Source organism: Colobus angolensis, unplaced genomic scaffold (genome assembly GCF_000951035.1).
Source record: "Colobus angolensis palliatus isolate OR3802 unplaced genomic scaffold, Cang.pa_1.0 Scaffold66, whole genome shotgun sequence".
Lineage (NCBI taxonomy): Eukaryota > Metazoa > Chordata > Mammalia > Primates > Cercopithecidae > Colobus > Colobus angolensis.
Window position 1 is genome coordinate 916,293 of NW_012120265.1, and position 16,319 is coordinate 932,611.

General features: G+C 48.6%; 1 protein-coding gene across 3 annotated transcripts in view; it reads right to left on the reverse strand.

The window, feature by feature from the left end:
* Positions 1 to 385: 385 nt before the first annotated feature.
* The window catches only part of HAUS8 (HAUS augmin-like complex, subunit 8), a 25,693-nt gene continuing 9,759 nt past the window's right edge, over positions 386 to 16,319 (reverse strand). The window contains exons 4-11 of one of the 3 annotated variants that reach the window (XM_011925735.1): positions 13,157 to 13,238; positions 10,456 to 10,548; positions 10,011 to 10,105; positions 9,298 to 9,363; positions 9,033 to 9,191; positions 6,337 to 6,478; positions 3,452 to 3,593; positions 386 to 804 (exon numbers count right to left, since the gene is read on the reverse strand). In XM_011925735.1, coding sequence (XP_011781125.1) covers positions 558 to 804; positions 3,452 to 3,593; positions 6,337 to 6,478; positions 9,033 to 9,191; positions 9,298 to 9,363; positions 10,011 to 10,105; positions 10,456 to 10,548; positions 13,157 to 13,238 — 1,026 coding nt within the window. In that variant the 3' untranslated portion in view covers positions 386 to 557. Of the gene's footprint in view, positions 805 to 3,451; positions 3,594 to 6,336; positions 6,479 to 9,032; positions 9,192 to 9,297; positions 9,364 to 10,010; positions 10,106 to 10,455; positions 10,552 to 13,156; positions 13,239 to 16,319 lie in introns of all 3 variants that reach the window. The other 2 variants (XM_011925736.1, XM_011925734.1) reach the window with 2 other exon arrangements.

Genomic DNA, 16,319 nt, shown 5'->3' on the forward strand with positions numbered 1-16,319 from the left:
GAGGCATCTCAGGCCCTGGAGCCAGAGCCAGTCGGGGTTGTTAAAGTGGAAGCTCCCTACTTCAGCCCCAGAAGCTGGGGCCGGGGGAAGGATGATGTGGATTGTTTTTGTTTTACCCCTTCTGTTGAATGTTTACAAATGCAAACTTGAGTTCTAATAAAGAATTGCATTTCCCTAAAAAACTAAATAAAACAAAGCATGCCACTTGAGGGCCAATTCCTAACTTGCTGTCCCAAAACCACCCTTGTGACTGAAGGACATGAAATAATCTTGAAGGTGGGATACTGGGCATGTCGTGGAGGCCCTGATTTTCAGGACCAGTCATCCAGAAGAACTCGAGACAACACAGGCCTTCCAACTGGCCCCCTTCAGAGAAAACGGAGGCTTCAACTGCAGAACAGGGTTACTGTTTAAGTATCAAACAAGATTATCACATAAAAAACAGCTACAGTGCTACGGTAGTGTATAAAGTGCTCGAGTGTCCTGAATGTAACCACGAGTCACCACAAGTCTCTCCCTGAACGAGAGACAGAGGGCGGGACTTCTCCCTGGCTGCTTCAAGAAAAGTCTTCCTTTGGGCTGATGAATGTGGCCTGAGTGGGGGCTGATGAGGCACCTGGGTTGTCGTCCTCAGACAGGGGCGTGTCCTTGGGTGCTCCCCGAGATTCTCTGCAGGCACCATCTTGATTGAAATACCACTGGCTGGGGGGCGCCATGCCCTGGGTCTCTTCCCAGACTTCCTGGTTTGCCAAGGCTGCCTCTTTGCTCACCTCTGCGGAGAGTTCCAGCACCTGGCTGAAGCTCCTGTTGAGGACGGGAGAAAGAACAGCTTTCACCCTCTGAGGTGAAGCGCACGCATGTGGTGAACGAGGGGCTGCCATGCGGGGAGGCGGATTTTCACACGGCCCACATGCTCAGTGGGAAAGGAGCAGCAAAGAATATCTGTCTGAAAAGACGCAATCAGGGAAACCCCCCAAGAACAGCACCAGGCACAAAAGGAGAGACTCATTCATCCAAGAAATGTTCACAGAGCTCCATGCTGTGCTGCTGCTGTGGCGGGAGTATCTGTCCCCTCCCAAACTCCCGTTAAAAAATTAATCCCCTGGCTGGGCGAGGTGGGATTAAAGTGCTGTAACGACAGAATTTTGGGAGGCCAAGGCAGGCAGATAGCTTGAGGCCAGGAGTTCGAGACCAGCCTGGGCAATATGGTAAAACCACATCTGTACAAAAAAAATTTAAAAAGCTGGGTGCAGTGGCTGACGTCTGTAATCCCAGCACTTTGGGAGTCTGAGGCGGGCGGATTGCCTGAGGTCAGGAGTTCAAGACCAGCCTGGCCAACATGGTGAAACCGTCTCTACTAAAAATATAAAAATTAGCCAGGCGTGGTGGAACGCACCTGTAATCCCAGCTACTGGGGAAGCTGAGGCAGGAGAATCACTTGAACCCAGGAGACGGAGGTTGGAGTGAGCCGAAGATCGCACCACCGGCACTCCAGCCTGGGCAACAGAGTGAGACTCTGTCTCAAAAAAAAATTAGCCAGGTGCAGTGGTGCACACCTGTAGTCCCAGCTGCTTGGGAGGCTGGGGTGGGACGATCGCTTGAGCCTCAGAGGCAGAGGTTGCAGTGAGCTGAGATCACGTCACTGCACTTCAGCCTAAGCAATGAAAATGAAACCCTATCTCAATAATAACAATCATCCCCAATGTGGCAGCAGCGAGAGGTGGGGCCTTTAAGAGGTGACTGGGTCAATCAGGGCTCTGCTGTTCATGGGTGAATGAGTCATCCCGGGAGTGGGACTGTGGCTTTATAACCCTTTGATGTCTCCTGAATTGATCCATGGCCACCCACAGGAGAAAGAAATGCCACAGTGGCTGGCAGTTGTTTTGCATAAGTCCTTTTCCAGTATTTTAATCACTCGGAACAAAATTTAGCATGGTAAAAAAGAGAAAAGATAGTCTTCTGGAAGAGGTGGAGAAAAGCGCGTGGTTAGAAATCTCCTGGGGGAGGTAAAAAAAAAAAAAGGGGGGGTCTTGATGGGTTTTGGGGGTCTGGACCCATAAGGATATGTGCTCTGTGAAAGCCACGGCACAGTCCTTTAAGATCTGGGCATTTCTATCAATCAGAAGTTCAAAAAACATCCTCCTGGGACCTCACCCTGGAAGGCATTGAAAACACCAACATGGCTGATGTGAGGGCACCCGTGCTGCTGGGTTACTTTGAGGATGTGAATGACAGGTGACACCCTTTCTCCTCGAGCTGCTTGAGAACTTCCATGGATTTTTTTTTTTTTTTCTGAGACAGGGTCTTACTCTATTGCTCAGGCTGTAGTGCAATGACATGACCACAGCTCATTACAGCCTTGACCTCCCCAGGCTCAGATGATTCTCCCACCTCTGCTTCCTGAGTAGCTGGGACCACAGGCATGCACCACTGTGCCTGACTAATGTTTGTATTTAAATAGAGCGGCCTGACGTGGTGGCTCGTGCCTGTAATCCCAGCACCCTGGGCAGCCGAGGTGGGCAGATCACTTGAGGTCAGGAGTCCGAGACCAGCCTGACCTACATGGTGAAACCCTGTCTCTACTAAAAACACAAAATTAGCTGGGCTTGGTGGCGGGCACCTGTAATCCGTTACTTGGGAGGCTGAGGCAGGAGAATAGCTTGAACCTGGGAGGTGGAGGTTGCAGTGAGCCAAAATCGTGACACTGCACTCCAGCCCGGGCAACTCTGCCTCAAAATAAATAAATAAATACTAGTGACAAGGTCTCACCATGTTGCCCAGGCTGGTCTTGAACTCTTGGCCTCAAGTGATCCTCCCACCTTGGCCTCCCAAAGTGCTGGGATGACAGGCGTGAGCCAGTACGCCCGGCCCTTCCATGGATTTTTCCAAGTGGGTAATGAGCTCTTTTGCTCTTCTCTTGCCCCTGCTCTGCTTGAGTCTTACACCCTGTGAATCTAGGACCCGTCTTATAGCATATTTGATCCTCACTTCACCTAGAATCCCCAGTCGCTCAAAAACGACTGAGAAGTGGGCTAGAAAAGGGAAATTAGCTGGGTGTGGTGGGACACACCTGCAGTCCCAGCTACTGAAGAGGCTGCGGCGGGAGGATCACTTGAGCCCAGGAGTTTGAGGCTGCAGTGAGCTGAGATCTGCCACTGCACTCCAGCCTGGGCAACAGAGCAAGAACCTGTCTCAAAAAAAAAAAAAAAAAAAAAAGGCAAGGGAAGGCAAGGCAGGTGCTCTTGGAGATTTTGTTATCCACAATATGGATGACAATGACACCTGCTGGCCATTCTCATATCGTGCAACGTCTGGGAAAAGAGCAGCTCGCTCAAGGGGCTGAACCTCCTCTGAACTCTAAGAGGAACTGCGCACCACCCCAACAGGGCAGCCACCAACAGCCCTAAGCAAACAGGCTGCCACCTCTTTCTTAAAGCATTTTCCGAGGTACCTTCGGAGCTCAAAGTCCTTTTTCTCTGTCACGTCCTTGAGTTCGCTCAGTAAGTCCAGCACCTGCACATTTTCTTCTGAATCGCCAATGTCAAGTGCTGCCAGGAGGTGCTGAGTGGTCACCAGTTCACGCTGCAGGGCATCTGGAGGGGAAGAGGGATGGTGGGCGATGGATGGCAAGGTGCCCCACGCAAGACACGCAGGAGTGGAGTGGCCGACAGGCTTCTCTCACGATGCTTGGCTATCGTGCTGGAACCGTGGAGAGCACACAGGGAAGAAGGGGAAGCCAAGGAAGACATTCGTGCCTTCTCCGTCCCGTGCTCTGAGACTGTGGGACAGGCACGTCTACCATCCAGGAGGACATTGGAACAGAACTGAAATGTCACTCTGGGATCCTCAACAGAAACCAATGCAAATGTGAAAAAGGCTGTGCTGTGCCAGGGAGAATGCCTGAGGCCTCCCAGCCAGACCACGAGCAACAGAAAAACAGTCCTTGTTCCCTGCACCACTGAGCAGAGGAATGCCTGCAACTGCGGGACCTGTGTCACCCGCACTAGGACAACATGCCCCCTTCCCCGACACAGGTCACATCAAGGCCAGTCGTACATGAGAGTCATGTTTTGGGAGCCTTTTAAGCGCTGTATCAGCCAGCCTCTTCTCCCTCCAGCTGTGGACCGAATTATGCCCTCCCCAATACGTACATTTCACTCCAACCCTCCACTCCCAGTGAGTGACCTTACCCGGTAACAGGATCTTTGTGGATGGGGTGAGTTAAGATGGGTGGGCCTAATACAGGGACTGGTGTCCTCATCAGATGCAGGAAATGTCTTTTTTTTTTTGGTTTTTGAGACAGAGTCTGGCTCTGTTGCCCAGGCTGGAGTACAGTGGCGCAATCTCGGCTCACTGCAACCTCCGCCTCTCAGGTTCAAGTGATTCTCCTGCCTCAGCCTCCCGAGCCGCCGGGATTACAGGCACCTGCCACCACAACTGGACAATTTTTTTTGGATTTTTAGTAGAGACGGGCTTTCACCATCTTGGCCAGGATGGTCCTGAACTCCTGACCTCGTAATCCCCTGCCTCAGCCTCGCAAAGTGCTGGGATAACAGGCGTGAGCCACCATGCTGAGCCTGATGCAGGAAATTTCAATAACAAGACAGCCAGGGAGGAGGCCACGTGAAGACGGGCAGAGAATGGAGGGACGCAGCCAGAGCCAAGGAACGCCAAGGGATGACGGCAGCCACCAGCAGGTGGGGGAGACACAGGATGGGCTCATCTGACAGCCCCTGGAGGGAGCCAATCCCATTAACGCCTTGACTTCAGACTTCTGACTGAAATCAAGACTCCCAGAACTGGGAGGGAATATCTCTGTTGTTTCAAACCACCCATTCTGTAGTCACTTGGTATGGCAGCCCCAGAAAACTCAACATGGTCCCTAGGCCAGTTCCCAGCAACTACCTAAGAGACTGAGTGTTTTCTGAGTTACAGATGTGGAGGTGACCACAGTTATAAAATCAGAAACCTGGCCGGGCAGGGGGCTTACGCCTATTCAGGAACCCAGTGCTTTGGGAGGCCAAGGTGGGAGATCACTTGAGTCCAGCAGTTCTACATCAGCCTAGGCAACATAGCCAGACCTCATCTCTACAAAAAGATAAACAATAATTAGCCAGGTGTGCCAGGCACAGCGACTCATACCTGTAATCCCAGCACTTTGGGAGGCCATGGCAGGCGGATCACCTGAGGTCAGGAGTTTAAGACCAGCCTGACCAACATGGAGAAACCTCGTCTCTATCAAAAATACAAAATTAGCCAAGCATGGTGGCGCGTGCCTGTAATCCCAGCTACTCAGGAGGCTGAGGCAGGAGAATCGCCTGAACCCGGGAGGCGGAGGATGCAGAGAGCCAGGATTGAGCCATTGCACTCCAGCCTGGGCAACAAGAGTGAAACTCTGTTTCAAAAAGAAAAATTAGCCAAGTGCAGTGGTGGATGCCTGAAGCACTAGGGAGGCTACTACCCAGGAAGCTGAGGTGGGAGGAGCTGAGCAGAGCCTGAGAGGTTCGAGGCTGCAGTGAGCTATGATTGCTCTACTGCACTCCAGCCTGGGCAACTACGCAAGAAGATTCCACCTCCAAAAAAAAAAAAAAGAACAATGGCAGGCCATGGAGACTCATGTCTATAATCCTAGCACTCTGGGAAGCCAAGGTGGGAGGACTGCTTGAACTCGAGTTCAAGTCCAGCCTTGGCAACATAGTGAAATCCCGTCTCTACAGAAAAAAAAAAATTAGCCAGGTTTGGTGGTGCACACGTGTACTCCTAGCTACTTAGAAGACTGAGGTGGGAGATCACTTAAACCCAGGAAGCAGAGATTGCAGTAAGCTGAGATTGTGCCACTGCACTTCAGCCTGGGCGACAGAGCGAGACGCTGTCTTTGGGAAGATGGTTCTGAAGAGAATTTAAGATGCAGCGTGGCAGTTTTTTCACACTTGCCAAAGTTTTCAAGTTAGAGATTAGGTGGGAATCCTGTGCCTGAAAGGGACCTCACTGCTCTGCTGAGGCGGAAAGCCAGGGTGCGGCTGGTGGTCTTGTCACCCTGCGACCACTAAGGCGCATTTGTTAGGCGCAGGACTCAGGAGACTACAGGTCGTCCCTGTAAAATGCCTTTCGGCAGGACAGATCACTGTGAATCCCACTGCCCAAGGTTCAAATCCCAGTGTGGTTACTTACTCAGGGCAAGACCCTGCAGGAACCACAGCCTGACCAGCCCTCCCCATCCTCTGCCTTAGATGGGGAAGAGGACACTTGTGGTGATGACGTCGGGCCCACGGAGAGCACCCACACACACTCCTCGCCCCGCCTGTTGCACACGCACTGGGATGTCCCGTTTCCTACCTAAAAGCTGCTGCCCGTCTCCCTCCAGGTGGATGGACCTCACGGGCAGCTCGTGCCTGGTGGTGTCCAGGGCAGTGGCGAACGTCCTGTATTGCTCCTTGAAGCGTGTGGCCACTGCCTCGAAGGGGCTGAGCATGTCGATCTGTAAGCAGAAGGGATAATGGGGGGAGACCCTGGAGTCCCCTCTCTGGAAGCTTAATGGATTGTGCAGGGTTAAGATACAGCACCGTTCTTCACGACCCCCGAGGGGCTCAGAGCTCAGGAAGTTTCCAAGGGTGTGGTGAGCTCTCCCCAAGAGAGCCAAGTGGATGGTACAGCGGCCTAGGCCCCTTACTGAGAACGCACGTCTGCTTTCCAGTGGTTCTAGGCTTAGGCCCTAAGCTGGGCCCACCTGCTTTACAGCACTGAGCCCAAACGTCTGCCTTCCACAGAGTCATTCCCGGCACGGCCCACTCCCATCCCAAACATGCTGTCTGGGTCTTCATGGGGGTTTGAAATGATATACAGTTGACCCTTGAGCAACACGGGAGTTTGGGGCATCAACTCCTGTGCAGTCAAAAATCCATATATAACTTTTGACTTCCCCTGAATTTACTGATAGCAACTGTTGACTGAAACCTTACTGATTAACAAACATTCAATAAACATGTAAATAGATTAGCATCTATACACACACACCACACACATACCATACACACATACACACACACCACATATATATACACACACACACACACACACAAAATTTTGAGACATAGTCTTGCTCTGTCTCCCAGGCTGGTGTACAGTGGCGCAATCTCAGCTCACTGCAACCTCCGCCTCCCGGGTTGCAGCGATTCTCGTGCCTCAGTCTCCCAAGTAGCTGGGTTACAGGCACGCATCACCATGCCCAGATAATTTTTTATATTTTTAGTAGAGACGCGGTTTCACCATGTTGGCTAGGCTGGTCTCGAACTCCTGACCTCAAGAAATCCACCCGCCTCAGCCTCCCAAAGTGCTGGAATTACAGGCGTGAGCCACTGCACATACATATTTTTTACAGACAGATCTTACTGTGTTGCCCAGGCTGGAGTGCTGTGGAGTGATCATAGCTCACTGTAGCCTCCACCTCCCAGGGTCAAGCAAACCTCTTGCCTCAGCTTCCCAAGTAGCTGGGACTATAGGCATATGCCACCACACTTGGCTAACTTTTAATTTTTATAGAGATTGGCCAGACGTGGTGGCTCACACCTATAATCCCAGCACTTTCAGAGGCTGAGGAGGGCGGATCACTTGACGTCAGGAGTTTGAGACCAGCCTGGCCAACATGGCAAAACCCTGTCTGTATTAAAAATACAAAATGTAGCTGGGCATGGTGGTGCATGCCTGTAGTCCCAGCTACTCAGGAAGCGCAGGTATGACAGTCACTTGAACCTGGGAGGCGGAGGTTGCAGTAAGCTGAGATCGCGCCACTGTACAGCCTGGGTGACAGAGCAAGACTCCATCTCAAAAAAAAAAAAAAAAAAAATTTTTTTTGTAGAGATTGGGTGTCACTATGTTGCCCATGCTGGGACAAATATGTATGCATTCATGACATGCCTAACTTTTTCTTAATTTTTTTAGTATTTCTAGGCTATGAGGTTCAGCTGAGTTTCTTCAAATTGTCACAAATCTCTAAAACTTTTTCCAATATATTTATTGAAAAAAATCTGCATGTAAGGAGAACCTCACACTCAAATTCATGTTTGTTGTTTGAGGGTCAACTGGGTTTGTCTTCTTTTCGTCCATTTCGAGCTCCCTAAGGTCAGAGACCCTGTAGTCAGTCCGAGGTCTAGCTGCAGGGTGCTCACACGAAAATTTTGGATGTTAGGGGTTGAGCTGTATCTCCCCAAATTCATACCTGACGTTCCCACCCCTAGTACCTTGGAATGTGCCCTTATTTGAAAATAGGGACTTTATCAGGGTCATTAAATTAACATGAGGTGATCGGGGGGTTTTGTGAGGGGTGCTAATCCAACGCAACTGGTGTCTTGTGGGGAAAGGGGGACACAGACACACACAGGGGGAAGGACATGTGAACAGACAGAGAAGACAACCATTCACAGGCCAAAGACAGGGCCAGGAGAGATTCTCCCTCGCAGGCCTCAGACAGAGCCGACCACCAACACCTCAATCTCAGTCTTTCAGCTTCCGGAACCATAGGACAATAAATTCCCGTTGTTTTGCCCATGCAGATTATGGGACTCTGTTCCAGCAACCACAGGAAACTCACCCAGTGGGTGGGGGGCCCACCCCTGCCTACCAGCCCTTTCCGGGTTCCAGGGGTTCGTTCCTGTCCTTCTCCCACCCGGACACCGCTGACCACACAGCACTAGGAGTGGTGTGCCTCCCACCAGCACCCTGACCCTCCAGGGGGGTCCCAGAGCGCGTCGTCCTGTTGCTGCCATGATCATCGGGCGCTCAGGAAGTCTCTGCACAAGGGCGTAGAAGCTGCGTGCCCTCCCTTACTGGTTCACACTTCACTTCGTAACCTCATCCTCTAAAAGTGTCACCACAGACCAACACCAGGACCACAGCAAGTGTGGCATTAAAAGCCTAACACAGAGTGAGAAGCCAGTGAGCAATCACACCCTAGTACGAATGCTACCCGAAACAGTGGAGATGGGACAGATTCACAGGGAACACTCACTGGTCACACAGTGTCACTTACAACTGACCTGGGCATCCAGGACATCTGCCAGCTCCCGCTTCCTCTGAGAGAGGAGAAGCCTGCGCTTCAGCTCATGGGCCTTTTTCTGTAGCTTCTCCTTCTCCTTACACACTATTAATAAATTCTTCTCTGCCCTTCTTTCAAACTCAGCAAGATTGTTCTCCATCTGTTAAATGTGAAAGAAAAGCTCAGGCAGGTGGGGCCTCCCTCCCCATGGCGAATGGAGGCCACCCTTCCATCCATGGCATACGTGAACGAGGAACTATTTGCACCTTTACGGATAGTAGCGTCAGCAGTAGTGTCTGAGACTCCATCATTTCCATCGCTTCAGATAAATCCTTAAGAAAAGAAAAAGACCCTCTCAATTCCTGATGAAGTGGTATAAATCCAGCTCTTTTCCCAGCAGGGGGCAGAACTCTGGCTTGTGTGGATTTTCTGTATTCAGTTTGATATTTGGTAGTTCTCTACTGTAGTGGGTCTATTGCTTCTATTTTCTTTTGTTTGGTTTTCTCCGGTGCTCTGAGATGAGAGAGGGAGGTCCACAACCTTCCTTCCCCTGGCATCTGGCAGGTGAAGAGACAGCAGCAGCTGGGTACTGCACCAGGACCAGAACGCAGTCTCCCCACCTGCTGGCCCCCACCCACCAGTCTAGTCCTCACCTGAGTGAGACCACAGCCTAGCCGTCCTCCCACCAAGGGACAGAGCCTGGCACTGTGCCTTTCCTAGCACAGCGTGAGCACAGAGAAGTCCCCTGTCTCATTTTTTACATGGTTCCACATTGGTATCCACTACTGAATGTGTACTCGGGGAAATGTACACTCTACAAACGATCTAAGAACATTTGTGGTCTTGATTTTTGTCCTAAAGGGCATGGGTGTCTCATCTGTTCTTGGATCCGCGGGCACTCGGCACCTGGTTCAGAGTAGAAATCTAAACCACATCTATGCAGCCCGTCTGTGGCTGCCCTCTTGTTTCAAACACTTACTGGGCTCTTTTTCCGAGGGGCAGAAAATGATGTCGACCCAGGTTTCTTTGCTATTGTTTTTGCTAACTGTGGCGTCTTTCTGATGATGCTTTTGTCTAAGATAAAGCACAGCATTTTTAATGGTGAGTAGCGTATCTAGACGGTCCCTGGTTGCCATTTTTTTAAATGATGGGTTTATCGGGATGTAACCTCATCATAAATTGAGGAGTATATGGACTTATAACAGTCCAGCTTAAAGTTGTTCAACTTTGCAAGGGCCAAAAGGCAAGTTTAATATCCTTTACCAAGGTATTAAGTACATTTTTGCCGTACAGTATTTTCAACTTACAATGGGTTTGTCGGATGTAACCCCCTCATAGGCCAAGGGGCAACGGTACTTTGGAAGCCCACTGAGACCTACTGCAACCCCCAGCGAGTGACCGAAGGGGCAAAACAAATGATTTACCATTAATGGCAGAGAGATCCAGGTCAGGTGGAGCCGTGCCATGCCCTTCCAGCAACGTGGACTGCAGGTCACCCTTTCCGACCCCACTGCTATCTGCTGTTAAGAAAACAATCCCCAAAAGTCAGCACAGTCAAGAGACACTCTCCATTGAAGCCAGGAAACGAGGCCGTGTTTTTGAACAATACCACTTGCTTCTAAAAACCCAATTTCGTCCAAGGTGGAAAGGCAAAAAAAAAAAAAAAAAAAAAAAACCTGTGGAAATTCCCAGCCATCACCTTCACCTTGACTCTATTTTTAAAGTACCACTAGAAGAGAGAGACATTCTGTATAACCAGAGACGCAAATAAGCCTTTCTGCTAGTTTACAGGATGCTAAGGGTGGGATACGATGCCATACTCCCATTCTACCCCCTACTCTCTTCCCATCTTTTTTGTTTTGAGATGGAGTTTCACTCTTGTCACCCAGGCTGGAGTGCAATGGTGCGATCTCAGCTCACTGCAACCTCCGCCTCCCGGGTTCAAGAGATTCTCCTGCCTCAGCCTCCCAAGTAGCTGGGATTATAGGCACCCGCCACCACGCTCGGCTAATTTTTGTATTTTTAGTAGAGACAGGGTTTCACCATGTTGGCCAGGCTGGTCTCAAACTCCTGACCTCAGGTGATCACCCACCTCAGCCTCCCAAAGTGTTGGGATTACAGGCACGAGCCACCACACTCAGCCAAGTAATCTTTCCATCTTTTTTCTGCAGCTTCTGAACTGTTTGTCTTCCCTGGGAGTTCCCTTCGTCTTTTAACCTATATTCTAAACTGTAAAATTAAGCCTTACACTGTCTAAGATGGGCACTGGCATACAGCATGCTACCATTATACAAGAGCCCAGGAGTGCTGCAAACGCCAACAGATGGCATGTACGATACGCTGTTGTGTTAGGAACTAAGCATGAGACTATTCAATGAACAACTATGCAGCTGAGGAAATGAATGACGTGGAAATGAAAAGAGGAAGGTCACCGCAACTGTAGGGTACAACAAAAAAACCATTTGTGTTAAAATTCTTAATCTGGAAAGATCAGCAAAAATCTATTGAGAGCACATGCCCTCAGTGCACAGACTGGGAGCCTGGGGTGAGGAGGTGGAAATTTTTTTTTTTTTTTTGAGACAGAGTCTTGCTCTGTCACCCAGGCTGGAGTACAGCGGCACAATCTAGGTTTACTGCAACCTCTGCCTCCCGGGCTCAAGCAATCCTCCCACTTCAGCCTCCTGGGTAACTGAGAATACAGGTGAGTGCCATGACGCCCACATAATTTATTTTTTTGTATTTTTAGTAGAGATAGGGTTTCACCATGTTGCCCAGGTTGGTCTTGAACTCCTGGGCTCAAGGGATCTACCCGCCTCATCCTCCTAAAGTGCTGGCTGGGATTATAGGCGTGAGCCACCACACCCAGCTAGAGGTGGTAACTTTTTATTGCTATTGCTTTTGCCCTGGAATATTTTATCACCAGCATGTATAGCATTTGAACTAAGAAAATTAATTTTCTACAAAGCCATACAATGGAACTCAAACAAGCAGTCCTTTGAAATCATTATGGTGAGGTTTAAATTAAGGTTTCTTAGCCATGGCTTTGCGAGCACGTGGGGCTGGATCCTTCCTTGCTGTGGTGGGGGTGTCCTGTGCATTGTAGGACATTGAGTGGCCTCCCTGGCCTCCACCCACCAGATGCTAGTAAAACCCCTTCCGCCAGATATGACAACCAAACACATCTCCAGACACTGCCAAAGAGTCCCCTGGGGGTCAGAATCACCCTTGAGTGAGAACTGGTTTTAAGGTGTGGCAGGTCCAGTCTCTGGTCCCCTGACCACACCAGCATTCCCAGCTTCATGCATGGCCTTCGACCCAATTAGATGGGGAAAAACTAGCAGGCTGGCTCTAGTGTGGCTGCTTCTCAACCACGCCTGGGAAGGGCATAGTGCGAATTCTCACAAACATCTACACCAGGAATGGCAAATTGTAGCTCATAGGTCAAATCCAGCCTGCTTCCTTTGCTTGTAAATAGTTTTATTGGCACATAGCTATACTTGTTCCTCTATGTCTGGACTGGGGCTGTTTTTAATGTTATAAACAGCAGAGTTGAGTCTTCTTGTTGTTGTTGAGACAGAGTCTCGCTTGGTTGCCCAGGCTGGAATGCAATGGCGCAATCTCGGCTCACTGCAACCTCCACCTTCCAGGTTCAAGTGATTCGCCTGCCTCAGTCCCGCACCCTCACCCCAAGTAGCTGGGATTACAGGCATGTGCTACCACGCCCAGTTAATTTTTGTATTTTTAGTAGAAATGGGGTTTCACTATGTTGGCCAGGTTGGTCTCGAACTCCCAACCTCAGGATGAGTCCTCACAGCCTCTCTAAGAGTCTTGCTCTCAGAGCACCAAAAGGAAAACAGTCACGTAGACAAGAAACTGATGTCACAAAGCAGTACCATGATGAATGTGGCTTTTCTCTGGGGCCACACAGGGAAGAAGTGATCTCCCCTTTTCTCCGCATCCCTGCTCACCTCTCCACATCCCCCCAGTCTGTCCTTACACGCCAACCCTTTGCTCACTGCTTCTGACCTTTTCCAGAAAGGAAAGAGGAAACTTTAACTTAGCACCCATGGAGACAAAATGTACTGCCACGCTCATCGCCGCCCGAGGACCAGGGCTGTTTCGCACCTTTGCTTTTCTGGAGCAGGCTGGATTTCCTTCCACCTTCAGACATCTTCCCTCGGGTCTGTGACCCATCTCCTGCAGGAGCCTGTTATGGGAACACATGACACTCAGAGGACAAGACATCCTCCCTTCACAACAAGGGGCCCTGATGTGGTCTGCACTGTGTTTCGTAACTGCTCTTACTTTGAGGCAGGGGAGACATTTAAAGAGGTTTGAAATTGTACCTCATATATACAGGACAAACAACTTTTGTCAAAATGTAGATGCTCACTTGCAGAGAACATAGGAAACTATGTTTGCTATGTTTGCTGGTGATTCTTGACATGGCAGATTACAGATGACTGATTTTTTTCTAGACACATTTCAGTATTTGCTAGTTTTCTAGAGAGAACATATAACTTTGGTCATCAGGAAAAACAAAGTTTTTACACATACATTGTCAAAAATATTTTTTTTAAGTAACACACGGAACACTGCCCTTCTAATAACCAAAAGCAAAACGAAAACCTTATAAAAAGCAAGGGGCAGGTGCAGTGGCCACGGCCAGGGTCCCAGCTACTCAGGAGGCTGAGTTGGGAGGAAAGCTCAGGCCAGGGGTTTGAGGCTGCAGTGAACTATGATCACACCACTGCACCCCAGCCTGGGAGACAGAGCGAGACCAGAGCAAGGACATGACGATGCACAGACACCACTCTCATTCAGTATCACAGTGGAGGTCCTCAAATAAGAAGTAAAAGGCAAACAGGTTGGAAAGGAAAAGTAAAACTCTGTTTTCACAGACGTAATTTTTCATGTAGAAAATCCCCAAACATCTTCAAAACTGCTATTAAAATTAGTAAGTAAGTTTCACAAGAGTTTTCTTTCAATTTTGTGTGTGAACTTGACTGGATATGGGGTGCCCCAGACTGAACATTTTTGGGTGTGTCTGTGTTTACTAATGAGATCAGCATTTGAATTGGTGGATGCAATAAACTGCCCTCCCCAGTGTGTGCGGGCACCATCCAATCCCTTGAGGGCCTGAATACAACAAAACAGTGGGAGGAGGAGAAATTCATGCCTTTTGCTTCCTGCTTGCCTGGTTGAGCTGAGACATCTTACCCCATCTCCTCCTGCCCTCAAACTGGGACTTACACCTTCGGCTCCCCTGGTCTCAGGCCTTCAGACTCACACCGAACTAAACCACCAACCTTCCTGGCTCTCTAGCTTGCAGACAGCAGATCCTGGGATTTCTCAGTCTCCATAATCACATGAGCCAATCCCGCGTAAAAAAAAAACCAAAAAAAAGCCAATCCCCCTTTTATATATTTATATCCTTTCATAAGCATCTCTGATTGGTTCTGTTTCTCTGAAGAACTCTAATACAGCAAGGGTGCAGGACGCAGGGTCAATATGTAAAAGTTCACATCTCTAGCAATGAAGTAGCAATGAACAAGTTTGGAGACTGAAATTAAAAGAGAGTACCATATACAATGGCACTAAACACCAAATGCTTAGCTATAAACCCAATAAAATATGTGTAAGATCTATAATCTGGAAGCTACAAAACAAAGTTGAAAGAAATCCAGGAAGATCTAAATATAAATGGAGAAGCATACCATGTTCATGGATTGAAAGACTCGATGTTATTAAGAAGGCATTCTCCCTGATTTATGGATTCAATATAATCAAAATCCAGCAGATATTTTTCTAGAAAATGACAATTCTAAAATCTCTATGGAAAGCCAAAGGAACCAGAAGAGACTAAATAGTCTTGGAAAAGCATAGTGGGAGGTCTCACATTACCTGATCTCATGACTTAGTGCAAAGCTACACTAACCTCAGTAGTGTGAAACTAGCATAAAGATGCATACATAGAACAATGGAAAAGAACAGAGCCCAGACACGATGCCCACATATATGATCAACTGGTATTTGACACAGATGATGAGAAAATACAACGGGAAAAAGGAAAATCATTTCAATAAATGGGATAGAAACAACTGAACACCCATACATGAAAAAATGAACTTTGATTTAAACATCACACCATACACAAAAACTAACTCACAGACTTAAAAGTAAAACCTAAACTACAAAACTCCAAAACAAAGAAAACAGGAGAAAATCTGTGATCTTGGATTAGGTGGAGATATCTTGGATAAGACTCCAAAAGTACAATCCACAAATGGGGAAAGTGATCAACTGGGCTTCATCGAAATCGACAACTTCTGCCTCTTAAATTAAAACACTTAACAGCATGAAAAGACAAGCCAGACTAGAAGAGAATATTTGGAAAGCACCACAAAGAGCTGGTATCCAGAATATAGAAAGCACCCTCAAAATTCAATAATAAGAAAACAACCCAATTTAAAACTGGACAAAAGATCTCAACAGACACATCAGCAAAGATACAGGAATGGCAAATAAGCACATGAAAAGATGCTCAGTATCATCGGCTATTATGAAAACACAAATGAAAACCAGAATGAAGTATCACTTCACACCCACAAGACTGGCTAGAATGTGAAAGTAACAACTTGTACTCTTCATCTATGTGCCTAGTGGGAACATAAAGGCGGCGCAGCCACTGTGGAAAACAGGTAGTTTCTTGTTACCATTATATAGAGACAGATGTTTTCATGTACAATTCACGGCTTGTAACTCCTATAAGCCCTTGTTACAGTAAGCAGGATCTCTCTGACCTCCCACACTCCCTTCACCTGCCAGAGAGGGTCCTGCCTCACACCCCAGAGGAAAAAATGCAACAGAGGCCAAGAAGAATCTGAACAGACAGTCCTTGCTGGGTTTAGAGCATATCCTTTTTGACCAATCTCATTTCCACAGGGCTGTCCATGCTTCAATCATGCCTAAGTCATGAAGACTCCATAAAAACCCAAAAGGAGTTGGGCGTGGTGGCACGTGCCTGTAATCCCAGCACTTTGGGAGGCCGAAGTGGGCAGATCACGAGGTCAGGAGTTCGAGACCAGCCTGACCAACACGGAGAAACCTCGTTTCTATTAAAAATACAAAATTAGCTGGGCATGGTGGCGTGCGCCTGTAATCCCAGCTACTCGAGAGGCTGAGGCAAAATAGCTTGAACCCAGGAGGCGGAGATTGCAGTGAGCCAAGATCGCACCACTGCATTCCAGCTTGGGCAACAGAGTGAGACTCCATCTCAAAAATAAAA